Below are 27,758 nucleotides of genomic sequence, written 5' to 3'. Positions count from 1 at the left end.
ACTGGGGACTAAACACTCCAAGACGTCCAGAAACCATTCCCACATTTTACTGCTATGCACAAGGCCCCGTAAGCAGAACTATAACATCCAGAAGTGTGGCCTCAAGCCATCATTAATAACAAATCTCACTTCAGTTGCTGCTCACTCGTCCTGAAGACTTTAGTCCCTGACAGCGCAGTTCACAGTCAGTGGCATCTCAGTAATTGCACCCTCACTTTAGTTTGTAACTGGCTCTCTCATCTATATCAGATGGGTATTCCAAGAAAATGTGCTTCACAGTTACAGCTGATCTGCAGCTCTCACAGTGTAAACTGATGGCAAGTGACAAGCAGTACTGATAGCTGTTCACAAATGTAGCAATACTGATCTTCACGGCTCCACACAGGGACTGCTTATCCTCTCAAATGTTTCAAGCAAAAAGTGCTAAGTGGCAGTTGTCTGCATAGCCTCTAAGCAGCTAATTTATATAGGTCAGGAGTCTCAAAGCAGGTAATTTATTAAATTCACGGCAAATGTACTAATGAGAATGCAGCTAAACACCTGCCCCTGCCTAAGGGACTACACAAACTACCTTGAAGACCTCAGCAAACTACCTTGAAGACCTCAGCGGTAGCATCAGACTACCAGAACAGCAAAACCGGGATGCGCACCACTACAACCTGCGCCGACGAGATGCCGAATTTCTGGCAGGTGACCTCGTCTGGGTTTGGTACCCATTTCGACGCCGTGGACTGAGCGAAAAACTCCTGAGCCATTACTTCGGTCCCTACAGAGTCCTTCGTCACGTCGGCAAGCTCAACTATGAGGTTGTCCCTCACGAGACACACGAACCTCGATGATGGAAGCGCTCCGAGGTGGTCCATGTTGTCTGCCTCAAACGTTACCATGCTAGGATGCACTGACCTTGTGTCACGACAAGCCCTCTTTAGCATCGGATCAATGCTTCCCGAACAAGGGGGGGGGGGGACAACTGAAGGAGACAACGAAGATTTCGGAGGAAGAAGTGCGCGCCTCGTGTTCTCTCATCGGCCGTTTTTGCTGACCGCTGCAGTGCCTAATTCTTCAGGCTTCATCCCTGATTCACCCACAAGGCTATTTACCTATGTAAAAAACCTACGTGACAATATATGGGCCATGAGGAAATGCATGTGTTTGTGTTGCATCTACTAAAGCACTGATAGGAGCAAAGGGGGCATAAGATGGATGCTGAATGTAATAGACGCACATTTACACACCCACAGTAACATCTGACTCTTACACCCGTGCCACACGCACACAAGGAATGAACAGTATAAATGCTTAAAGGCCTACTTGACCGAAAGTTTGCTTTGGCTAAATCTGCGCTCGATATAGTGTGCATGTTATGAACAATATTTATTTTTATTATTAGGGCTGTCAAGCATCTAGTATTATAGTTAGAAGCGTCCAAAAACCTCTGTAGTCGACGACGCAGTCCCCTAGCAATGTGATGGACATTTAACAAGCTGGACCGTAAATGACACACCATTGAGAAACTGGCATCGCCGGCTCGCCAGTTTCAGGCATTCTCAAGTGGGTGAGCGCCCCTTGTAGGCCCTTTTTCTGGCACGTTTCCGGCTGTTCTCACCACGAAGCTCGATGGTCTCCGAGAAAAATTAACTGCTTGCACCATGTCGACGCAGTGCGTGGCTGCGGAAAGTGCCATTGTACTCTTTCGGTTACTGCCCTTTACACTCAATCTCGAAAGCTGGTGTCAACAGTCTGGACTTCAGGTTTTAATGTGAATTCTCTCTCTTTTTCAAGAAAGACAACAATGGTGGGTGACTGACACTTCTCTCTCGTGCTAACCCCTTCCGTGGTTAGGGCTTTGTCAAAAGGCCTGTCCTAGTCTACGTCACCAGAGCATGTATGTGTTTCTGGTCCGATTAGCAAAGCATGCCCCGTAGCGAGGGGGCTATAATTGGGAGAAGAAAGGTTGCGAGGCATCTCTAATCGGGACAATAAAGACAATGGGAGAGCGCTGGTCACAAGCTAGCTTAGCCGGTTCAGAAGCTGAAGTGGACAGGTTTGCTCATCGAGCAACGCCCTTTTGACATCACATTGTTTACACTAGGCAGAGGTCTAAGGAGAGGTCTGCTTCGTCTGAAAAGGATCAACATGCACGCGTTTATTGCAGGTGCAGCTCTACCCAATGCACAATAATGCCGTCGTGCACTGAGTGTATCTGCTGCCGCGAAGACTCGCAGGCCGGGCTCAGAATCCTGGAAGGCCACACGACTGTTACTGAAAACGCTGAATTTCTTACTTACGGCCTCAAGCCATTCATACTTGAGGTCGAAAACAGGAAACTTCAACATTACCATCCGGCGCGTTTCCACGACCTCAGAGACCTGAACGTGTAAGTTATGTGAATGATAATATTTTCAAAGGAAGACAACACGCAATTGTGATTATATGCTCTGCATTATTACTCAGTGGACACAGATACACTGCCTACCAGCAATTCGCGTGGTGGGCACATCGTCGACTGGGGTGGCAACCATGTCATTCTGTGATATGGGCCAGCATGAACTTTGGGACACAAACGAAGAGAGACACGTGGAACACGGAACACACTGCTGGCCAGCTGTGTGGCTGAAAAGATTAGAAAAGCTTTTCTGTCCCTGCACTACACAGGCTTTAAGTGGTTGTAGGTAAATAGAGTAATGAACACAGCGCATAAGTCTTTGTTCATTTGTAACCGGTATGTATTTTGCAACGCGCAGTGGCTTGCCCGGCCGAGGCGCACAAAGATGAACCAACCCACCATTGGCACCACATTGATGCTACGGTCCGCGAAGAGAAAAATATATATTTATTTTGCAAAACAAATTTTGTTTCTGGAATATTTTTTCGCTTTACGCTGTGCTTATTTCTCTAGAGCTCTCTTTTTTGACATCCAGCTGTTTTTATTGATTTACCTCGCATTCACTGCACCTGCTCCAGATTCCTATGCACAGGCAGGAATACTTTTCCACGGGCAAGAAAAATGAGAAGAGAAAGGAGAATCAGGTCATTTGTTTTTTATCAAGACAATAACCATAAAGTACACACAGCACAGCGCACATGTGCTGTTTGCACGCGTGCCCGCTCAAAAATGCTGACTTGATAATACAAGCACTTTTTCTACTTTGCCTATATTTGAATACGCTGCCTTCCTTCCCGATGTCCGAACTTTTGCACAAGCTGTAATCGAATGCTGCCAAGCAAACAATGCTCACTAGCATTGCGGGGCGATCATCTTTCTAGAGGTTTCGCAAGTTTTCTAGTCTATCACAGCAAATAAAACACGTTTAAAACTTTTTCTGGGGCGTGTCATCTGACTTAAGATGCGTGTTATGTGATCTAATATATGTTTTTTTCATATATAACCAGTATTTATTGAGCAAATTGCTGCACTCGCTACCAATACCAGCGCTTTGTACGAGCCGCAATGAGCAGACACTCCGAACCTGTCTGGACTCCCATCTCAAATATGCATCACTTCTGGTGGACTGTAATGGCATGCGCTTTTCCAGTTTCGGCATTGAAGACTGATTTTTGCATGCCGTTGGCACCTAAACTGCTTGAAACTGGAACGTAATGTTTTGTGGGTAATATAATCTGGGGGTGTACTACGAAAAAACAACCTTCTTGTGGTTTGCAAAATTTCGGTCAAGTGGGCTTTTCTGGGAACTTAATGCCATTATTTTTGGAGTTGATGCTACTGTCCAGATTTAATGTCATCATATGAAAGTCGCAACGACAAAATTGCCTGCAAGCCGGTAAAAAATTCTGCCTGATTATACAGTGTTAACGAGCCCAAAATCTCAGCAATGTTGTCTAAATGTAAAACAAAAATTGTTCTGCATAAAGTTCCACAGTTCTATGTAAATAAGTTGAAAAAGCAGCCTTAAACTCGCATGTCAGCACACAAGCCAAGAGAGTGCCAGTAAAACGGCACTATTCGCATTGAAAATGCAGCATAGGTATCTTAATCTGAATGAAAGTTAAGAATAAACCATCTGCTACTTGATAGGAAGCTGCTCCTAACAAAGTTCTATGCTTTTCTTTGCATTGCTTTGGCAAAAAGCTGTGGCAAACTCAGTAGGTTGCGAATGGAAGTAAGGCTAATGCCATTAAATTTGAGTGTGTGGCACTGAGCAAATGGCATTAAAACTTAAGGCATTAAGCCTTTAATGGCCATTTGTCCATCTGGCACAGGTATTACATCCACTCTCTGCAATCAGATAAACCAGTATCTTCTGCAAGCAAAGCACGCACGCATAAGTAAACAAATTAACTCTCCCACCTTTCTCGGCCTCTATAAGCCTCTTGCCAATATCCAGCGTCACGATGGCTGTCCCATTGAGCACGATGTCAACGATAGTCTTCCAGGCATTGGTGGAGAGCATCTCGGTGGGGCTGATGAAGTTCCCCGCGGCATTGTTCACAACAATGTCGGGCAGGCCAAGCTCACTGACACAACGGTCCACCGCTGCAGCCACGGCAGCAGGATCTCTGACATCTGCTGCAACAGCCAAGACCTGCAGATAACGTGATAGGGGCACCATTTTTTTTTAAGCTTTAAATGCATATTGGACCCTCTGTGCATACACTGGAGGCAAATCTCAAAGAATCAAATATGTTCTAATGGAATCTGAACAAATACAAAAAAAAGATGGGGAGAAAAGGAGAACAAATGGCGGAGAGGGTTAAAGGGAAGAAGTCTAAGTAAAACTGACATGTAAAACGTAAGGCAACTTAAAGGGACTATGCAATAAATTAATTGAGATTACGTAAAGCAGACGAGATATAGGCATTCGATCACTCATCACCCCAGTGCAAGAATTTTTGAGCTAGCATCAATAACAGCGAAGATATAGACGATTAAAAATTACGCTCCTCCTCTCCCACCTCAACTCGTACATAAGGAGCACCGGAAAAAAATAAAGAAAACAGCTCTGGGACTGGGCCCCGCCCATGAATACGCCATCCGCTGACGTTTATTTTGCAACTTCCGGTTATCGCTCCTAGCCCCCCAGCAGCAGCGTTGGTGGCGTGGCGGCATCTCTCCGGTCTCTTCGCCTTACTGGATTGCGGCGCGCGTCGGGTTTCTTTGCTTGTCACCTGTTGTAGTTAGCAGTAATAAACACGGGCCTCGAGGTGCGACTGCTCGCTTTTACGGTCGCGATGGGCATCGAGCCCTATGCGTGCGCACAGAGAGCCGTGCGAGTGGCTCCGGAACTCCCGACAGAAGGAGGCAGCAGAGGAAAATTGAAACCATATGCGCGAAGGCAAATGCCCTGGCTCGCGCTTGCCCGAGAGGGTCGCACGGCGGCATGAGCAGACGATTTTCATGGCTACCGGAAGTGTGCCCGTGACGTCGTGGCTCCAGCGAATGAGAGCGTGTGGCGGCCTGGCGACGTCATGGGTAGTATGACGTCTTTCTTCCACGATTTTAGTTCCAAAATTGGTCACTACGAGCTCATTAATCGGCCCGCGAATTTTAAAAAACACGGTTTTTAGAAGTCCATAATAAATTGCCGGCTCAGTTCCGAAAACTCATACTTGGTGTGAATGCTTCTTAGCATCATTTCTAAGCACTGAGAACATTTACAAGTGACTTCTTATTTGTTGCATAGTCCCTTTAAAGGGCTCCTGATCATGCAGAAAAACAAAGGAGACATATCATGCTCGTCCGTTTTTATGCACTCTTGTCTGTGTCTGTGTATGCACTACGCATACCAGATGTCGCACCGAGAAACATTTTTGGCACCCCTGACCGGGCTTGGGGCAATATAAATGCAGCCGAGCCCACTTATAACGAACATGAGTGTCACGCGGCGTCCGTTCGTTGTATCCCGAAGTTCGTAGTAAGTGGACCACTGCTTTGAAGACAGTTGCTTGTAAAGACACAAAATTTTTTCTTTGCGAAAAAGTCAGTGATGGACGTTTGTTTTTGCAGTGCAGATCTAATAAGGAGGTTTCCGGTTTATTTAAAGCAGAAGCGTGCTCTTCGCCGAGGCCCTTGGCATTGACAAGTTGTCTGAGGCTCTCTATGTAGACCATTGCTACAGGCGCGCTTATGGGTGCTGACTCCGAAGTTTCTTCCTCATCTGATTCCTCCGCGTCACTCTCGTCCTGCATTTCAGAAACGATGCCCTCATCTGTGCACGGTTCAGCGGCGTAGGAGTTGTCATTGATGGAAGTAAAATCGTTCCAACCAATGTCATGACCCCCATGTCAGAGTTGACGCCACGTTGCCACAAATTGCCGCCGGGCTGGTCATCTTCTGAAGCATCAGGCTCAGCATCAGACGCTGTGTTGATGAAGCCGGCCTTGCGGAAGCAGCTCCACACGCAAGTGGCCATCACCTCCACCAAGGCCGCTTTCATCATCTCTACCGCTGAATTCAATGGAAATGGGCACGGTGTTCCCATCCACTATCCTGAATTATGAGGGCCCATGATTTGAACGAAGCCAACGAAACCTCTGCACCACAACTAGAGTGACAAAAGCGCATAATGGGGTAGATGTGCAAAGCGCACAAGTGGCAATCAAGCTAAAGATACGGACGCACAGCGCCAGCGGAGAGACCATTGAGAGGCGCCCGCGAGCGTCAGTGCAGCCACTTCTTGGCTCCCACGAAAGGCCTGCTGCACGGAGTGTGGCCTCTGCGATCAGAACCGGCGGCGGTGCTGTTGATCGCGGAGGCCACGCACGGATTTGCAAGAGTGAGGAGAGGGGAGCGGAGTTGCGAGGAGGGGCGGGAGGGCGATCTTGGAAGGCGCATCTGCGGGGAAAGGGTAGCTCGCTTGAGAGCGGCACGAAACAAAGCGGGCAGTTCGCCTGTGATGAGGCTCGGGAAAACATACCGCCCGCCGGGCACACAAGGGGTTGGAGGCAGGTTATCTCGCATCGCGGCGCCGGGTTTACGCCGTCCGTTCGCTGTAACCGATCAGCAGGGGTTAATGACGTTCATTATACGTTTGATTTTGTGCCATTGAAATAATGTATATTTTGACGGTCGCGCAGGTCTCGTTCATTATAAGCGAAAGTTCGTCTTAAGTGGGGCCGTTATATGTGGGCTCGACTGTATAAACAAGCAAGCGCAGCGTGTAGATAGGATGGTTGTGACTTTTTGCAAAATGATACACAGGCAAGCGATTCAAATTCTTAAGATCACAAGAAAACGCACCACAGGTGAACTGACTTCAAGCACAGACTCTCACAAACACACTATTATTATTTAGCCCAAATTATTTATGCCAGCAACTGCAGCTGTGCTGAACAAGTGCTGTGGCCGACTGCAGTCCAGCTTTGTCCCCTTCCTTTCGCGGCACCCTGAAGCAGCCATTTCATAACACAGCTGCCAAATATGACATCCAGTTTACCTGTGGCTGTTGTGTTATGTGCAGAGTAGTACCTCTGATATTTACCAACTGTCCTGTATCTTTCCCAATGCCAAGTCAAGTCAGCTTTTGGGTTAAATTTTTCGTCATTCACATGCATGGAATGCCCTACACATCTGGGAGTTGACCCTTAACTGCCATCACTCAACAGAAATGGTTGGTAGGAACAATGGATCCAGTGGCAGGGTACAAAAACCTGCCCTTTTCTGCCAAAATATTTTTAAGCAGTCACTATGTGTACATCTCTAGCTTAACTTGCACCACAGTCGTACACATAGGCTGTATTTTGCAATCTATTTTTATTTAATGATGCTCTGGGATCCGTGCCTGCCTGCCTGTTCCAGAAGAAATAGAAAAACAGCTGTAGCGTGCAACCCAGCCATTGTAAAGCATTGTGTGGACTGACTTACATGCATCTGCTGCAAAAAGATAGCGACAAACAACCGGAATCCTCTCCTATGCACTGCTTACCCATTCTATCCTTCATGAACAGATGGCATCTGAAAACCAGCTGAAAGCAGAGCTCACTTTTTAAAGCTCAGTTCCCAAACGATGCATGTCCTGCAACATTTTTTTCAAGATTAATCAGCCAAATGGTTACATCAAATTCATTTTCAAACAGAACACACTAGTAAACACCATCTCCACATCAGACCAGAGTACAAATAAGTCAGACATGCTCAAAGTTTGGGAGAATCACTTAAAACAGGCAAGACAAAGGTGTCGGGCCACATACTTACCAATCAACGAAAAACCACTGGCACTGATTCAGCACAGTGGCTTAGAAAACCAGCAAGTCCAATCACGGCAGGTGACACTTACCTTGCTACCTGTTTTAGAAGAAATCTCTTCGGCAGCTTCATCCAGCACTTCTTGTTTCCTGTTTGTTGAAACAAACCAAGCAGGTACTAAGAACTCAAAGCGTGCATGTTTTCAGTGAGCAGAAAAGTTAGTCCTGATGGCCGACGCACTGCGTGGTTACCAGTGACATTCAGCAGGTATGCTGTAGCAAGAGCTGCTGATGCTAATACAAGACTTACAACATCACTGTTTTACAAGAAAAAAAATGCACTTCGGTATACCAAAGCTACACTGTCAAGTATAGGGAATGCTGCTGTGAAGGGGAGGATTTAAAACTAATTTCAACCACACTACTTTCATTAGCATAGACCAAAATCCCAGCATATCAACTATGTCAACAGTTTTGCATTGCATCACTCTTGAAACATGGCCAATGGGACAAGATATGAAATCCCCAACAGCATGTGAACAGAATGACATAGGTACACAGATACTGAGAGACCATGCCGTGTATGCAAGGAGCAGCACGTGCAAGCTAAGAGAGACCAAAGGACACAGAAAGGTTACACTCAGAAAGCCTTCATGGAGAAATGCCAAGTCAGACTATATGAGACAGGGAAAGTAAAGCTCTGTCTTGTATACTTCACCTGTTTTTGTACCATTTTAAAGAGGAAGTGAAAGATGTGATAGCTAAAACTAAATCATCATATAAAGTTCACTATCAATCAACATAAATTAGCGCCGTATAATGCAGGACGTTGGTTGGCTGGTACATGGGGTTTAACGTACCAAAGCGACTCAGGCTATGAGGGATGCCATAGTGGAGGGCTCCAGATAATTTCGACCCCCTGGGGTTCTTTAACATGCACTGACATCACACAGTACACGGGTCTTTAGCATTCGGCCTCCACTGAATCGCGACCGCTGCAGCCGGAGTCAAACCCATGTCTTTCAGGTTGGCAGCCGGTCCGAAACCATTAAGCCACCGCGGTGGCTCTAAGGCAGGTGGGCCAGAGATGCATCAGGAACAGTAACTTTGACTTGTGCCAAATGACTTGTATCTTTTTCCCTCTCAAGTAATGTCAGTTACTGTGCTAAACATTTTTCTCGTGCCCCATGTCAGTTGAGTAGGCCCTTTCCAAAAGTAATGTGCTGCCAACTAACCTTCCTTTCAGCTGTGCACATTTCTGAGTGCAGCCTAGTGTTGTGGCTGCACACTCCTTACGCCGTGCCACTTCTATCCTCCACCTCTCTCATCTACAGATGCTGTTTGTGTGACATTTTTTTTGTGGTGTTGCACTAAGGTGGAAAAACAAGAAACGCGGCCAACGGCATGAGTTCAAAACTCACAACTAAACTTATTCACACAAAATACAGATAATAAGGTTTATGGCTTATGGTTGTTTAACTTCCCAAAGCTCAGGCTATGAGGGACATTGTAGTGAAGGGCTCCGGAAATTTCGACCACCTGGGGTTCTTTAACGTGCACTGACATCGCACAGTACATGGGCCTCTAGAATTTCGCCTCCATCGAAATTCGATGGCCTGGATCGAACCTACATCTTTCGGGTCAGCAGCCGAGCACCATATCTACTAAGCCACTGTGGCGGGTAATACAGATAATAAAAAGAAAAAAGCAACCTATGCATGCACCACATACAGAAAATGACAAAATGCGAAGCAACAAGCTTGGGTCACCACTCAAGCGCCGAAAAACAGCTGTGCCCCACTGCACTATGTTGCACATGATTGATAAGGGAATTTCCTTTCTTAATATGTGTTTGAATGGCTTTTTCCTTAGCTCCTTTTTCATTATACAGCGAACAAAATAAAGGCATTAATTAATAATTCTTTTGATTACTTCCGTAAGTTTTTTTTTTGTTCATGCCTCGAAGGTTAATATTTCTATATAAGCTACTACCACTCAAACAAAAAGCAATGACAAGCCAGTGCATTCCCAGTGTCTTCTATGTGTTTTCAGTCCCTTCACGCTGCTTTACCCCAACATACTACAACCTCACCCCGCCCTCTACCCTATGTACATAAGGAAACTGATTTCTTGGAAGCACCTAGCCCAGCTTTCTGCTCTCAGTGTTTGGACACTCATCTCGTTTGGCAGAAGGGAAACAAGATGGGCGAGAGCAGTCCCCTTTCCTCTTGATTGTATTGAGGTATGACTCCACTTCTTCTCTTTAGTGCTGGCCTTTATTATTAGTGGTTTATTAAAACCAAATGAAACGGAAGGAAATGATGTTGCTAGCCTCGGCATCTGCTATCGAAGCTTGAAGCACAAGAGTTGCAGCTAGCAGAAATAAAAGAGACAGGGAAGGGGAAAAGAAGAAGGGAGCGATAGATAAGAAGGACAGGGGTAGAGTTACACTGTACACATTATACAAAATACATAAGCTGGCTTTTCCAGTGTGACAGCACCTTGGCACACATATCTGTAAAGCACTTTGGCACTCAATTTGTGCAGCACTTGAAATTTCTATCAGATGCCCCAATTAACCGCAGTTAAAAGGCAATGTTCCATTTTCCCATCTCACCTGCTCATGATGGCAACGTTCGCTCCAAGTTGTGAGAACATCTCAGCCATGCCTTTGCCAATCCCCGTGCCACCGCCAGTGATGATGGCAACCTTGTTTTCGAAGGTGCCTGGTGGAAGCATTGGCGTCACAATGGGGGGAAACAGCCTCTTGGCTGTGCAGTACCGGCGAAGGCATAGCAGCCTGTTCTGAAAAGAAACGATGGGGAAGTGACAATCCTGAAAGAAACTTGTAGAAGTGCCTAATTCACCTTGCCAAGAAGGTGCTTCAGAAAACACCTCTGCTTCAGTCAAACGGCTTAAATAAAAGGCACAATATGTAGATATGTGGACAGTATAACAAAGTGCCCAAATGTGCAAAATAGACCTAAAAACCAGAACACCAGAAAACATTTTTAAAATGAACGTCTCCACGTTTCGTGGCAGCTCTCGTACGCCTTCAGTCAGTGTGCCAATTCTTTTGTTTGTTTTGCTAGGATGAGTGCTTTAAAATGCTTAAAATGTGCTGGTTTGTTTAAATAACAAGAATGCATAAAGAACAGTATATTTACACCTTAAAACATGTGTAGAGACATAATGTGGAGATATGAGGTCTTGATAGGTGCTCTATGATTAAGAATCTGGGACGATGGAAACTTTTTCTGTGCAGTATTGGCATGCTTCTCAATAAAATCAGAAAAGTTAAGCACTTTCACCCCTCTGGATAATAATTTGGACCTGAAGGGATTATGCACATAGCTAGCTTGCAACCTTTCACTGAGAGAGTGCTAAATCTAGCAGCAATTTTCATGTTTCAGACAAACTGGGTATTCTTTATACTGGGATGCATTTTTTACTGGCAAACAAACTCAGTAAATACATATTCTCTAAACAGTGACTTTGGCAACACATATCAGCCTTTGAAACACAGTACATAGTATATCATTATGATGCTGCGTACACAATTGTGTGCATGCCTATAGAAAATACCCACTTTGCAAAATCACACGTTTCATAACTAGTTGTCTTTCTTTATGCCTACAAAGCCTATTTGTTAATTTCTTTTATTACCTTCCAGCACACAAGGTCAAAATATATGGCGCAGGACGTTTCAGCATGCATGTAGTGCATGGGCCTGTGGTGCATAAATTTCCATGTGGCAATTTTTTCTCACGTGATCCCTAAATTTGTCAGCGTCTTTCGTCCATCAGAGAGCATTTAGCAGTTTTATTATTTATATCATGCACTGCTTAGTGAACACTTTTGAAGCCTTTGAGATTCATTTTAATGTATTCATTGTTACGAAGGACACCACACTTTACAGGCTTTAAATTACACCTTTGGTTGTAATTTAAAGTCCGTAATATTCACAGAGCACATGCGGAGAGCAGAAACAGATGGTCGCTCCGGGTAATGGTGTGGATTCTAAGCGAAAGTAACTGTAGGAGATGGCGACAGAGGGTCAGGTGCGCTGATGAGATTAGAAGTCTGGATGGTTCAGGCGACCGCCTCCAATGGGAAACGTATTGTCCGTATACCCACTGACGTTCAACAGTTGCTCATGATGATAAAATTATAGCTCATATAGTAATGCAATTCAATACCCCCTCCCCTGGCCAAGATATTCCCCTCAACCTTCTTGCTCCAAAAGCCATGGCAAAGAAACTGAATAGCGGGGCGATTCGCTAGCCAGATTCCGCGCTGCCAAGCATTTAGTTTCAGCTGTTAATTGTTTCCGGCATTTTGACAACGTTGCACGCCCGAGTGTCAGCTTCGTCTTCGTAAACGAAGCAAATGTTTGAGGTAAGTCGCTTTCAGATAATAGAAGACGTGCACAACGACATCGACGTACGCACGACAACCAAAAACGACGAATTTAAGCGTATCAGCTGCTAAAGGGCAGATGCGATGAAAGCAACTCGTGCACTCCATTAACTTGAAAGATGTGGGCTTCGCCAGCCAGTAGTCAACTACTTTTTTTTTTTCCACTACAGTTTTCGATCACTGAAATTATAAATGGAGCTGCTGCCGTAAATGACAAACACAAATCAGTTGGCACTCTACTGTATTTTGCCCCGATCGTTCCGTGACAATAGACAGTAAGCGACATTTTTTCTTAGTCCGCGCACATAAAAGTCGGCACCGAACAGTACGTGCACCCAAACGTCATACATAGAGATGTCCGGGCCACATTTGAGTGCGTTCACCTCTCCGCGCCAAAATGAAATCACGCTATGCCTCACCATTTTCGCCAAGGACGACTACTGTTGCTTTCACGACTTAAAACAGCGGCACTGACTGCAAGGCGCTGAAACGACTACGGATGCTACAAGGACATTTGAAACATTATCACCGATGCAAAAACAGAGTCAGCGATAAGCGTAAGCGAAAGTAGAAAGCGTGCCAAATGGGGCAGAGCCTGTGGTGGTGAGGTCTGGTGAGGTGGTCATACACATGGAGGAAATGGTTGTCATACAGGCTACAGCACCAGTTTCGAAACCGAAACCTGCGACGCTTAGTAACTTTACAAATATTTTATCAGAGCGGTGGTATATATTGCCCGTTATTTGTGTTTTCCTTTTTCAACCTTCCTTCACGGCCGAAGGCAGCGGCTGTCCAGCTAATTCAGCAGTTAGCGCTGTTCGCTGCGATATAGTGCCTAGAATATACTGGCTAGTGTGCCGACCGTGGCCTTCCTGGTGGCACCGCGAGCGATGAATGCCGACGGCCGCCGCATGGAGCGCTGCAAGTCGGCAGGGTGCCGCCGAGACGCAACGCTCTCGCAACATCGGCAAGAGGACTAGTGCATTTTTGCTTTCGTTCAGCTGTAATCGACCAAAGCTGTCATGGAGGCAGCTGACTATAGGTTTCAGGGTTTGTTTTGAGCCTCTGTCGAGGAGCTGCACATTTAGCACTTGTCGCTTGCGCGAAAGCTGCTGTGAAATTCAGCACAACTTCGTGTTTCGAAACACGAAACTTGTGCTGTACATAGATATCTTATATATATATATATATATATATATATATATATATATATATATATATATATATATATATATATATATATATATATATATATGTGTGTGTGTGTGTGTGTGTGTGTGTGTGTGTGTGTGTGTGTGTGTGTGTGTGTGTGTGTGTGTGTGTGTGTGTGTGTGTGTGTGTGTGTGTGTGTGTGTGTGTGTGTGTGTGTGTGTGTGTGTGTGTGTGTGTGTGTGTGTGTGTGTGTGTGTGTGTGAAGTACTTTTTCGGTAACATTTTCTCTAATAAGGTAGGCGAAACGCTTCGGTTAATTTTATTGGATTATATTTAGGTGTTCTCGCTGTGTACGTACTACATTTGCGAACGAGTAAACACATGCAATGTGAATAACGCAGGAAACACAGTCGTGCAACACTCGTTTTTATTCGCGTGCAATATCAATCGCGGACATGTTACAGAAGTACAGCAAGCAGGGCCCATATGTGCACATGAGAAGCATTTATTGGCAGCGACGCAGTTTTAGAAACTTATGCCGCTGCCTTTGCGCTTATCCCTCTCTTTGTTGAGGCCCTTGACAAAAAAACGAAACCTTAAGAGAACAAAAAACTTTACAATGGTAGATAAAACTGCCTTTTCATGCTCTGAGCAGCCAAGTTGAGGAAAAGACAGTGTCTGTAGCTGACTCGAAAATTCAACTAAACTCATTTCATGGAGCTTGTTTTCACTAATAAACACAGTAAAGGCATCTTCCATGGCCTTTACAGCAGTTGACAAGCTCTGACTGGGGTACACTAGGCCCCCATTGTCAAAATGGCTAGTAAAGTACGAAGCAGCGTCGATCGGCACTTGCTTCAGGTTTGCTTACACATAGGCAGCCTGCACACTGTGCACAACAGTTCTTAGCAATGATCTTTCTTGCCACGTAGCCTGTAGTGTAGTAGATCAAAGCACTGTGCCTCTTCTTCTCTATGCACGATGCATGGTCACTGCTAGACACGACAGCTTGAACTACATCTTCAGCTTCACTGACGTTTCCGTGGTCAAGAAGGTCATCTATTTTGTCTGAAAGGAACTTACTCGTAGTTTCACACACCTCCTTTGGGCTCAGCAGTGCTTTGATTACGTCTGGGGTGCAGTTCACTCCTCTAGGTGGCTTTGCCAGGTTGTAGAATGCGAGTAAATTCACAGTCATCAGAAACTGTGACACTGTCGGATGGTCGTTACAGCCAGACGACTGTTTAATTATACCAAAAAGGTTTTTCAAGCTTATCATGGCTTATCTGTATGTTAAAAGATACTTGAAACCCACAGTCGACGTCAGGTAGGACAACAAGCCAAGTGTACTCTTGATGGTAACCCTTAGCCCAGCAGACGTGCTTTCTGTAAGAAAACCACCACCAGCTGGTTTTGCAGTTTGCTCCCATTCCTGCAGATACTCTAGGAAGCCTTTCAGAAATTGCACATTTGGACTGTCAAGCTTGAGTGCCTTCTCGCTTGTTCTCGATGTCATAACACGAATCAGGCGATTCATTTCTTTTACGAAATCTACTGTCGGCTGCACGGTCCTATGTGAGGCTTCAATGTGTTCTCTATAAATGAGAAGTCTTTTGATGACCTGGTCGCTGAAGAGCTGAAATGCGATGTCCACTTTCATTTTTTCAAAGCAGTTTGGCTTAAGGTGTGCATTTGTCAGGCTTGGCATAACTTTCAGTGTAACATTTTCTCGATCCGCTTCGAAGGCTGCTAGTACAATACAAATGTGGACATGCCCAGCTGGTGTCAGGTATCCTTTTCCAACAAATCCATTTCTCACATTCTTCAAAAGGTGTGGAAAATCTGACAAAAAATAGAGCTGCCTTTTAGGATCCACTGGGTGTTTGGTGCTGCTCCGAACGTGGCTTGGAGAACCTTTGAAAAAAAAAAAAACAACTTGCGATCAGTTTCTTTATCACAATATTTAAACATTATAAACATGAAATCTGCACTAGCACCATGCACACTCTAAACAATCTTGCATTTTGCGTGAAATTACAGCCTTACCCTGTATTCCAAACAGCCGCCACATGCTCCTATTCCAGCTGGCGCCGTCGCATGTTATGCAATCCACGAACAGACCAGCCTTTTCCGCAAGGACTGTGGTTTCCAAAATGATTTTCGCCAGTGTTGGGGCCTTCACATTGCCCTTTGAGGCAAAAACACCGAGGATTTGCGTCCATTTTCCTGCGGAAAGGTAATCTCTCACAAATGTACGTGCGTTTTACGTATAAAGTTGCGAACTGTAACCAAGAGAAAAAAAAACGTTTACCAGTAAATGGCTGAAACAGCACAATCATCCCATGGTCTGCCAGCACATTGTTCTGGTCAGCAGGTGTATGACCTCCAAGGTCAACAAAGCCTTCAATATCACCTGAATTGTAAAAAAAAGCACAGGGAAAACACCTTGTTTTATGCGCGGACATCTCTCAACACAGATCAGAATATGGCAAAGGTGTTAAACCAGCATAAAAAGAAACACGTGCTAAAAGACTTGACGATCGAATATTACCAGAGCACTGCACGGCTCGAGCAATATTGTAGTGCTTAGCAGAACATCGTATTTTTCTCATACTGTAAAAGCTCGCTGATTCGTGCTTCAATGAACCGGAAAAAATGTTCGCATAGTCTGAAATTAAGTTCGAACTATCGAATGACCCCGAAAAAAAAAACTGACAAGAACCGCTTGCATCGCGGTAAATTTATTTGGTGAAAGACTTGGCAGTAGTTGCTTGTTATTTTAGATGAGAACGGCGCAACAATCACTATTTTTAGCGGTGGAGCTCTGCCGCTAGTGCATCGCACGCCGCAAGCGCGGAAGATTCACGGGCGATGAATACGGCATTGCTCAGCAGCTCCGAAGCGGCAAGAAAAAAATGTGGACACGGAAGATTAGCGAAACAGACAACCAACGCTATAAACGGCGCGTAGCTGGGTTTGGCTGGCTGGCTAGTGCGGTTGGGCGTACGTTTCAGAAAAGCAAAATCGAAACTATCAGTGTGTCCGCTCTTGTAGATGAGGCCGTCCGTCCGCCATCACGCCTGCCGTTCAGCGCAAGTCAGAGGTGCGCGAGTGATTCTGCAGCACAGAATTCAGCTTTGAGGGGGGCTATTTGGACGACCGCTTGCCGAACCGATACCTGTATGTACACAACCTCCTTTGGGAGCCCGTTCGAATTAACCGGTTCGAGACCCGTAGCTTCCGAAACAGCGAGCGTTGTACGCCATAGACTTGCATAGCGTTGGCCGGGACCGCGCCGGCAGTTCGAATTATGCGGATTTTCGCATTGCGTGGTTTGAATCAAAGAGCTTTTACCGTATGCACAGAACGGTCCAAGAATTCATTGCAGCTATACTCACCAGCTGATTTCACATTTAGGTGCTCCGAAAGCTTTATTTCGTCAACGATGATGATGATAAACCTTTATTTGCCATCAGAATGGAGGCCCCCTACTCCCTACCTCCGGCACGCAGGCCGAGGGGCAGGGGCCGGGACCTCCGCGACTAGAGACAGGCAAGGAGCTTCTGACTCCTCGCGGCAGCTATCGCCAGATGGACCGCTTTCTTCTGCATGCACGACGGGGTCCGTGCTTTGCAGAAGGGTTTCCCAGGCCTCTCTACTGTCTATGTTCTCTCGGAATCCTGGAAAACCCGCACATTCCCAAATCACATGGTCGAGGGTCCCCCTCTCCCCACACTTCCCACACTTATCATCAATATCCTCATCTTTTAAGACATGTGATGCCCACACTGGGTGTATGAAATTTTTTGCCTGTAGTCTCCTCCAAGCCGTAGCCTCTGTGTTAGTGAGCTTTGTCCGGGGGAGGAAAGAGTCTCCTGTTTAGTTTGTAATTTTCCACTATTTCTGTGTAATTTATCAGTCTCTCGTCCAGTTCCTTGCTATCAGGCGGTCCTGCCGCGGCTCGGAAGTAGAGATCTCGAGCCCGGGCGTTTGCCGCCTCGTTTCCTGGAACTGCCTCGTGGGCTGGTGTCCAAACGAGACTAATATTTCTATTTATTCTGCGTCCCTCTAGGATTCGCAGTGCTTCCTGAGTTATTCTGCCTCGGGCATAATTTTGGATAGCAGTCTTGCTATCGCTAATTATGTATTGTGCCTCCGTTCCCACGCAAGCGAGCGCTATTGCAACTTCTTCAGCCGACTCCGGATTTCGACTGCGTATGGTTGCGGAAGAGACAGCTGTACCCCGGCCACTAACGACCGTTGCCACCGCTGCTCCCAGTTTCCCGCTAGCCGCATCCGTGTAGGCCACTGCTTTCTCATTCATTTCGCCGAAGCGTTTGGTGAGCGCCTCAGCTCTCTTTCCCCTCCTTGCTTTGTTAAATGTAGGGTGCATGTTTCTGGGTAAAGGATCTACCCTGATATTTTCTCTGATGTCCCTTGGGATGTCCCGCTTTACTAGACTACCCCTGTCCGTCTGGAGTCCTACCATGCTTAGAATCGCCCTTCCTGTGTTTGATTGGCTTAATCTGTCTTGCTGCGCCGTTCTCGTGGCTTCAGCAATCTCTCTCCATGTATTGTGAATACCCATGTCTAGGAGTCTTTCAGTGGAGGTGCTTATGGGCAGGCCTAGGGCCCGTTTGTAGCATCCCCTTAAGATCGTGTCTAGTTTATCCCGTTCTGAGGCGCGGATCTTCAAGTAGGGTGTAGCATAGCTTATCCGGCTGATAACGTATGCTTGCACCAACTTGATCAAGCTTTTCTCTCTGAGCCCTCGTCCTTTGAGTGCTATTCTTCTAAATATCCCTATGGCTTGCGCCGCATATCCCTCGAGCTTCTTCAGGGTTTCCCCGTTGCATCCGTCGCTCTGAATATGCAGTCCTAATATTCTAATCCTATCCACCATCGGCACGGGTTGTCCTCCGACCGTGATGTTGAAGTTGTTACTCTGTTTGAGTCTCAAGTGCCTAGGATTATACACCAGAAGCGCGGATTTCTCTGGTGAGCACGCTAGCGCTCTAATCACTGCGTAGTTTACCACTACGTCCGCTGCCTCCTGTAGTTTATGCTCTATTTCGGCATCGCTGCCCTCATTGATCCAGATGTTTACTTCATCACCATACATACTAAAGTGTATGTTGCCAATCTTTTTGAGCTTTTCCGGGAGACCTCTCATAGCAAGGTTAAATGGAAGCGGGGATAAGACCGATCCTTGCGGGATGCCCCTACTCCCTAGCGTAATTACCCCCGACTCTATGTCTTGATATCTGATTTTTGCTGTTCTATTTGTCAGAAAGTCCTTTATATAGTCATAGGTTTTTTGTCCTGCTCCTATCGCTTGGAGTTCCTTGGAGTTCAAAGGTTCCACATTTGTTTTTTAAGCCTGCGTTCTAACCCGCGTTTTGCCTCCCACATGTGGAGTAGCTTGCTGTCGGCTATCGCTGGGGCGTCCTGTCCTTCTAAAGTTACTGTTGCCTTAGCTACATGCTTTTTAAGCTTGCTCGTCCAGCTTTCTATGTCAGTAATGTCTTTCGCCGGGATACCTTCCCGCATTTCCCTAAACCTTTCCCATTTCGTGATCTTCGCTTGCTGAGAGCGATCTTCCGAAAGTCCTGTTTCCAGGATAGTTGCTATTATGTAATGGTCGCTTCCTAAGTCCTGCTCTGTATTCTCCCACCTAATCGCAGGTGCGTTCTTGGAGAGCGTCAGATCAGGAGATGTGTCTGCCATTACGCTATTTCCTTTCCTTGTCGGGCAGCCAGAGTCTGTGTGCAGCGTGAGGCCTAGCTCTTGGATGTCCTCCCACAGCTGTCTGCCTTTGCTATCCTTTTTCTTGCAGCCCCATTCTTCATGGTGCGCATTAAAATCTCCAACTATAACAAGGGGATTCCTACCTGCAGCCTTCAAAGCTGCACGAAAGAGGGCCCTGAACCTTACTTTTTGTTGTCTTGGCCTCGAGTAGATGTTTAGTAGGAAGAGGCTGGGCTCCTGTTTCCTACCCGTAATCATCTCGACTAAGACTCCTTCTATCGTTTTCGAGTGAATTTCGTGTTCTATTGTCGCAATGTTTCTTTTAACCAACGTTGTTACATGCGATTTTTCCCCCCGATCGGTATGAAAGGCTTGATAGCCCGGGAGTGTTATCTTTTTGCCAGTTTCTTGCAACGCTATTGCTAGCGGCTTCTCCTGCAGGGTTTCTATGTACTGTTGCACCAGCGCTCGCTTGCGTTGGAACCCTCGGCAATTCCATTGCCAGATTATGGATTTCTGTTTAGTGCGTCTGGCCATGTTGTAACTGAGTTAATGCTTCCTCACATGTGGCCTGGCGCTCTTCATAGGTCCTCTGTCTTTCCACCAGAGTTGTAATATCGGCTCTCTGGGCCGTAAGTTCTGCCATCATACTCTCGAATCTCTGGTTCATGTTCTGGAATTGCATCGACACCTGCGTCATGAATTCGCGTAGTTCTGTTCGAATTGCCGCCATCTCGGCTCTATAGGCTTCCCCTTCCTTCTTTAGTACCACCCATATGTCCGTTTCTTCATCCCCCCCCCCCCCTTTACGTTTAAGCGGGGGCCTCCTAGGTGGGTCTGTTACTTCTATAGCCTCACTCGTATCTTTTTGCGCTCTGGGTGCCGATGGGACAACCTGTTGGACCACTTGTTTCGCTTGCTCAGGTTGTGTGAGGGGAGGGGGAGCAACGCTCTGCTTCCCTTTTGTCTCATGCAACATCTGTGTAAGATTGTTTACGAGTTTTTGTAGCTCGTCTATTCTCTTTTTAAGTTGCTCTATCTCCTTATCTTTATCATCTTTGGCCTGGGACTGCCCCTCTGCAAAGCTTACTTGTTTCGAGTCCTTGCTCGGATCTCTGCTCTGGTCTCTCTTCTTGCCCCAGGGGTTCTTTGGGTCCCTGGATCTCGATCTCCTGGGTTCCTTCGAGGGAGCCTCTCCGGAATCCGCTTGCTTCTCGCCCAGCCTTTGGAAGCTGTCGTCCCTGCGGCGGTCCTTGCTCTTTGTTGCCTCTTGCTCCTGCTGCTGCTTTCGCTGCTCCTTGATTTTCTTCTTTTCCCACGTTCTTTCCTTGACTATGAACGGAGTTCTATATATTTCTTTGCATCTCTTGTCTCCGAGTAGGTGCTCCTTGCCGCAGAGCTGACATTTTATCTGGCACTGATGTCCATCCTGAGGGTTTTCTTCCCCGCAGCCTCTACATCTCTTGTTCTCGGGGGCCGGGCAGACGTCTTGCCTGTGTCCCATGCGGCCGCATGCATAGCAGACCTCGTACTTTTTTTTGCAAAGTACGCATCTGGTTGGCGCCGCTGAGAGGAATACCCGCCACGGAACCTCCTTGCTTTCGAACAGGATGAGGACCGCTTTTGAGTCCTTTCCCAATCTTCTCACCCCTAGAACCGGGGGGTTCATATTTCCAAAGAGTTTTAGTCTCCTCATAATCTCCTCTTCCGACCAGAAAGTGGGGGCGTCGTATATAACACCCCTCCCGCAGTCTTCTGGTACCGCCATATATGCGTTGACGCTTATAGCTTCTTTCCCCACGATGATTTCACGCACCGCCATGTAGCGGTTTCTTTTCCCTTCGTCTCCCGTTGCGATGAGCACGGACTGTTGTTTTAAGTTGAAGGTGCTAATGTCTCCAGCTCCTTCGTCGCCTATGCCTGCCGCCCTGCTGATTGCATCAGCCAGGTAGGTGCCGCCGAACTTCATCAGTCTCTCCAGGCCTCCTTGCGGTCTCATAATAACTTTCTCGTAGTCGCTTGGAATCTTCATTCGTTGCCTCTCCACCGATTTTTCGGCGAGCTTCTTTCCCGCACGCGTCTCCTCCTTGCGTCGCTGTTCCGGCGCTGCCATGTGGCCGCCGGCTTCAGTCTCTTCCGGTATTATCTTTCCGGTTTTCTTGGCTTTTAACCATTGTCCAGGTATCTTCATCTCCTCAGGATCAATTTCAATCCCCTCTACGACCTCCATGTCTGTTGGAGTCGCCCCGGAGGGCTGTCGAGGGGTCCGGTCTTTGTTCTCGCTCCTAGGCCTCGTTAGGCTTAGCGGCTCCCTCGCTCTCGGCACTTGTGCGGCTCTTAAGATGGAAAAATTCCGCTCCCACGTTGATAATTTCGGCCAGGCCGGCGCTCGGTAGACTCTTGTCGATGATTCCAGCTTGTTTTGTGCGCATCCAGGGCCCTGGGTGCGGCGCAGCCCCCGTAGTCGACGGAGCTCAGCGGACGCACGTCCGCTCACCTCAACAGCCGGCGCAGGAATCCATTTCGTCAACGACGAGGCCACCGTGACGACTGTAAGCATCCATGGTCTTTGTTTTTTCATTTAGGGCATTGAAGACCTTTGTACTGAGGCCAAAGCCACCCTTGAAGCGCTGTAGGTGCTTTTTCAGGCAAGTTCGCCCTGGCAGAACCATAATAGACTGTCTGCGGAGATGTTCATACAACTTCGGGCTTCGCATCCTCATCAGCATACATTCTAAAATCCACTCATCATCGTATCGCATTCCTTTGTGTGATTTTCGCCTTGCAGCAAGGAAACAACTCTTTACAACCAGCTGCTGCTTTGAGGGAAGAGATTTAATTTTGCTGTTAAATGTCTCTTCACTAAGAGCCTCATTTCGCTCTTTCATGTGAGCCACCTGTATCCTTGCATTTGCCAATCTTTTCTTGGTTCTTGACAGGTTTCGAGAAATGTTCCTGCACTGTTTCTTTTCATCAGATTTTCTGGCAATTTCACTTGTGCTTTGCTTTTTTCTGCACGCTTGGTTTTGAGCCAGAATCCTTTGGTACTTGCAGAAAGCGCAGGATTCACCTTCAGACCTCACAGATAATGAACACTTCTCAGAAAAAATCATGCCTTTGTAGGAGGTGTGCTTTCCTGAGGCCGGCTTTATGCCGCATCCATCACAAAGATTTGTCAAGGCAACTTCCTTGATCAAAGTTTCGGCCTCTTCGCAAGTTGTGACGATGTGTTTTGACTTTTCCCTTCCCCTGAGGTAAACCGTGGCTACCACTGACTGTCCATCAAGTAATGGCTTTGCAAATGCTACCATCTTTTCAGCGAAGAGGTTAGCGAAGTTATTTTTTTCAGCCTCACAATAGGCGTACGCTGATGAATCGACAGTCACGGATGGCACTTTCATCCATGTCACTGGAATAGCGACGTTGGAGAATGGATGGAGACGATCGTTGGTTGTTCGTGGTCGTTCGTCACCAGCATTTTGCGCTTCGCCAGCGCTTCCTTCTGCAGAAACACAGCGTGGGGTGGTGCACTTTTCAGTTACTGCAGCTCCGCTGTTGGTGTCAGATGCTTCCATGCTCACCGATTCAGCATTATCAATGCCTGAGCACAACTCGGAGGCTTCCGACGCCGCACGCCTGTGACGCTTTGCTGGAGGCTCTTGCTGGCACAGATTTCTAGTTTTTCTTTTAGCTGACACTTTAGGCAGAATGTGTTCTGGGTAATGCGTGAATATCGAAGGCACGGCGTCGGGTTTCAGGCGCGGTTTATTGCGGGGAAGCTCGCTGGTAACACCATTTACGCTGACACTGAATGTGCGCTCGATACAACTGCTCTCAAAATGTTTCTCGCAAACCACAGCAGCTGGCGTCAGCCTTCTGTCCTCTCTTTTGATGTTTCTTTTCCATTCTGCAAGCCGCGTAGCATCAGATGGTGCAGTAAACATGGAAACACGTTCCTTGTTCGAGCGGTAACCGCTTTTACACATTGGCACAAAGCAAGTCTTCTCTTTGCACTGTCCCTTTGGCTTTGACATCTTTATTGTGCAGTCGCATGTAGCTCGTTTAGTGGTGGAAACGGGAAAAAAAACAATCGAGAGCTCAGTGCATGATTTGACTACACGGTGAAAGCACAGAGAACGGATACACGCACGCACAGAACGCGCGCACAAAACCGACGAAATCACCACAGAACTGCTCGGAGGAGCGGATGCGTCGACTTTCATGTGCAAGGAGCCACACAGGACAACATACACTGCACCTCAGTCAACAAAATTTCGTGCACAAGCAGGTTAATCGCGCTCGCACAAGACCAGGTCGCTGCCTTCCGAAGCGAGAAAACCGCGTCGTCTGCTGCGGCAGCACCCTCCCGACAAGCAGCGCCCTCTGCCGCCATCGGTGGGCTTTCATTGCAAACGGTGCCACCTGCTCCCATTGCGCAGCGCTGGCGCTCGGCACACTAGCCAGTATATTCTAGGCACTATAGCTGCGATGAGGTCTCGAGTGCTGCGTCTGTGTGCAGATCACAGCCGGCCGTGGTCTAAATAAATGTCCGTTTAGGTATTAAGCCGCTCACGCTTGCAGCTTTTTTTTTTTTTTCAAAGCATTCGCTTTTTCACGCAGGCTGCGCTTCTGAATGATGCGGTCGACAGAGGAGTAAACTACAAGCTGAGTTCAAAATTCCGGCTTACAATTGAGCAGGAAATGTGGCCTATCATAACTGCACAGCGTCCATCACTACGCATACGCTGTGAATAACTAACTATATGGCTGTAATTGCTTTGATGAAGTTCAAACTAAAGACACACTGTCTGAATGTGACAGGTTTCTCTGCAAACAACCTCTAATCTACATTATTTGTCGCAACTGCCGCAAATTCTCCCGTGAAATTCTTTAAAATTGGTGAATACTGCGAGCTTTATTTCTTTATTGCTAAACTTTGTTCACACACAATAGTCATAATAATATTAATTGGTTTTTTGGGGAAAGGAAATGGCGCAGTATCTGTCTCATATATCGTTGGACACCTGAACCGCGCCGTAAGGGAAGGGATAAGGAAGGGAGTGAAAGAGGAAAGGAAGAAGGAGGTGCCGTAGTGGAGGGCTCCGGAATAATTTCGACCACCTGGGATCTTTAACGTGCACTGACATCGCACACACACAATAGTTTATCCCGTATTTTCGCCAAATATAACTTGCGCATCGGACACGTGCCTTCCAGCAAACTTCGAAGTATGCTGGTGAATGTCAAGGACCCCCTGCCATAACCGCTTTCCCGGCGTTGTCTACCGAATCCCATGCGGTGATTGTAACCACGTTTACATAGGCGAAACGGGAAAGTTCCCCAGAAGATTGAAAGAACATCAGCGCGATGTTGATAACCACAAAGTGGCTTCCAATGCGATTGCCGAGCACGCGCACGAAAAAACGCATGATATCGCCTGGGACAACGCCGCAATTCTTTCCAAAGAGCGGAACCTGACGGCACGGCTTTTGCTTGAGTCATCATTCATCCAGACGACACCTGATACTATGAACCGGAAGGAAGGGACGATGCCACCCGTGTACATACAGTCATTACGTCATATTCTGGGTATTTAAGTTTCGACCACTGCCATTTTAGCCTCATTGTGAACAAGGAACCCGTACGGGTTCCGAAACGTCAATTTGTTATTACTTTGACTTGGTCAGTGACTGTAATCTTTTGCTTCTACTAATGCCTGACCAGACGAGCTTTCGTCGAACCCTTGACTATACACAATAGTCACATAAAAGCAAATTTTATTGACATTTTCTTTGAATCGGGGCGGCATTAAGCGCTACCCTACTAGTAAATCAAAGTTACCGTTTTAATTACTTCGTAATTATTTATTAATTGATAGCACAATTTTGATTTTTGCAATTTAAAGCTTCTTCTTACTGCGTTTTAAGCTATTATTATTTCATGCGAAACGTACAGCGCATGGAGGGAAAAAAAAGTTTTTTTAAAGTTTTTTTTTCCCCTCCATGTTACAGCGCCTCCCGGTGCTGCGAGCCTGAGAACTAGGCGTGCATGTGACTGCTTTGCTGGAGCAGCTGGCTAGAGTGGAGCGTGCGCGCTATTTCTTCAAACAAACGAAACCGACGAAACCACGAAGGAACCTGTGATACAGCGCGAATAAAGACGGGGACGAAGCGTCTTTATTCGTCTTTATTCGTCTGGGAACAGCTTCAATGGAGGGGATATGCCCGTCGACCCAGCTTTCATACTTTGGCCTCATTTTTCGCAAAATTTTACGGGTGATGAGAATGAAGAGCCTGTTTTGTGCATTTATTAACCCTACGACGAAAGAGATGAGGCAAATTTTTTCAGCCCGCATACGTTGGGCCGCACACGGAGCGCTGTAGTTACGAACCTCGATCGCCGCTTGAGCCTTGGCGTACAGTTGCCTCAAACCGTCATATACGGTGCGCTAGTGCTTTTTATTATTCATTTCTTACTTGTACCTTTTTTTACCTTTCTACCCAGTGCTAGCGAAGCTCCTTCTACAACGCACTCATAAGGTGTCGTGCAATAAGTGTACGTTTTGCAGTAATGTCGTGCCATCGCGCCTGCATATGCCATGCGTGTTGGTCATGCATTGTGATGTATGAACTATAAACTGATGTTACCTGTCTCAAGCACGCGGGATCGAATCCTGGCCTCGGTGGCCCGATTTCGATGGAGGCGAAATACGAAAACACTCTTGTGCTCTTCGAAGTGAGTGCATATGTTAAAGAACCCCAGATGGGCGAAATTAAACCAAAGCCCGCCACTACGCCGTCCCATATTCAACTTGTGCAACCTTGGGATGTTAAACCCCACACAGCACATACCATACCTATAAAAACTGATGCATGGATGTCTTGCCCTTTTCAGATTTCTTTCCATAAATTCCCACGAGGTCCAACTTTGTTCAAGACCTGGATAAAAGCCATTAGGCGTGATGAAGGGCCATATTTCAAGGTTATGAAGTACACAGTAGTGTGCTCAAAACATTTCAAGCCACTGACTTTATTCCAGGTGTTGCAAGCAGCCACAACTTGCTCCATGATGAGGCCATACCCTCTGTGAGCTTTGAAAGCCAGCGAAAGTGTCAGAAGGTATCAAAGCAGCGAAATGCACACCCGCGCACACGACTTGAGCCGCATCAACCCTGTGCAACGGCTACTGTAGGACCTCCCTCTGATATTGAAAGTGAAGTGCAAGATACTGCACAACACGCAGCTGAAACAGCCTGTTCAGAAGTCACACCTGTCGAGCAGGATTCCCTCTTAAAGGCTGAACTAGAAAGTCTCAAGGGTGTAGTTGCTAAGCAACAAACTCAGCTAGCCACTCTTGTCTGCACATGTGACACCCTCAAGAAAGAGCTAGCTGCGACAAAGGCAGAGTTCTACAATGTGCAAAAGGAAAATAACCGCATCATGATTCTTCTAGAAGAAGAAAAAGCAAAGACTGCAAGATTCCGCGCCGAGCATTTCAAGCACAATGGCATTTCTGCACTGCGGTGAGGATGGTTGCAGTCTTTGCATACTGTGGGTATTGCTGGCAAAAAAACGTGGCGGTTAAAATATAAAGCGAACAGCTGAAAAACGAGCTGTTTTTGGTGCTGTAAGGCTTCGTCTTGGCGTTTTTGAACAAGGTCTTGCCCAAAAGTTCTCTGCTGCAGTCTACAGTGCCCCAGATATGTGCCGTCTTTTGCAGAAGTTTATACAGTCGATTATGCTGTTTGGATGAACAGTGCAATAGACTGTATAAACTTGTGCAGCAGAGGGTACGTGATAGCTCAACTTCATGTACACTAAGCTGTCTACACTGTTGCTGTGAGCCCCAAGAGATGTCGTAATTCAGAAAGGTCAGTACTTCTGGGATGCATGTTGCAACTAGCTGGCTATACATACTAGCTACAGTAGGTCACAGGAGAAAATTGTAAAAGTACTGTAATCAGGGACGTGGCGAGGCAACGGCAGGTTTGGAATTAAGTGCAGTGGTTCGGTGGTTCTGAATTATTCAGGCACACCATTGCATATCTGAGGGCTCCTCGTCCTAGCCAAGTTCTTTGGCTAGCGTATACTCAATCTACTCAGATTTGTAATTGGCTTAGGGCCATCGCTCGGTTAAGCAAGTTTTTCCATTGCATGCAAGTACGCTGACAACTTTTCGAACCGTAATCACTGTCAAAGCGAAGCTATACATAAACGGCACAGAATTTTCATGCTATGGCTTCTCCAACAGTTAAGCAGCAGTTGCATCGCTGCTGTCAGCACACGGATCATATGATG

At 46.7% G+C, this 27,758-nt stretch overlaps 1 protein-coding gene and 1 long non-coding RNA gene across 2 annotated transcripts in view; both read right to left on the bottom strand.

The window, feature by feature from the left end:
* The window catches only part of LOC144121735 (2,4-dienoyl-CoA reductase [(3E)-enoyl-CoA-producing], mitochondrial-like), a 35,108-nt gene extending 21,899 nt beyond the window's left edge, over window positions 1–13,209 (bottom strand). The window contains exons 1-4 of the mRNA XM_077655102.1: window positions 12,981–13,209; window positions 10,760–10,947; window positions 8,235–8,292; window positions 4,310–4,544 (exon numbers count right to left, since the gene is read on the bottom strand). Coding sequence (XP_077511228.1) covers window positions 4,310–4,544; window positions 8,235–8,292; window positions 10,760–10,947; window positions 12,981–12,983 — 484 coding nt within the window. The 5' untranslated portion in view covers window positions 12,984–13,209. The remainder of the gene's footprint in view (window positions 1–4,309; window positions 4,545–8,234; window positions 8,293–10,759; window positions 10,948–12,980) is intronic.
* A 2,279-nt stretch (window positions 13,210–15,488) lies between these two features.
* On the bottom strand, window positions 15,489–16,109 carry LOC144118933 (uncharacterized). The gene is made up of 3 exons (XR_013312197.1): window positions 16,025–16,109; window positions 15,760–15,939; window positions 15,489–15,627 (listed from the first exon to the last, which is right to left on the bottom strand). It is a non-coding gene; the product is annotated as an uncharacterized LOC144118933 (long non-coding RNA).
* Window positions 16,110–27,758: the final 11,649 nt, after the last annotated feature.

Source organism: Amblyomma americanum, chromosome 2 (assembly GCF_052857255.1).
Source record: "Amblyomma americanum isolate KBUSLIRL-KWMA chromosome 2, ASM5285725v1, whole genome shotgun sequence".
Classification (NCBI taxonomy): Eukaryota; Metazoa; Arthropoda; class Arachnida; order Ixodida; family Ixodidae; genus Amblyomma; species Amblyomma americanum.
The sequence above is the reverse complement of the archived record's forward strand: the minus strand, read 5'-3'. Positions and strand labels throughout refer to the sequence as shown.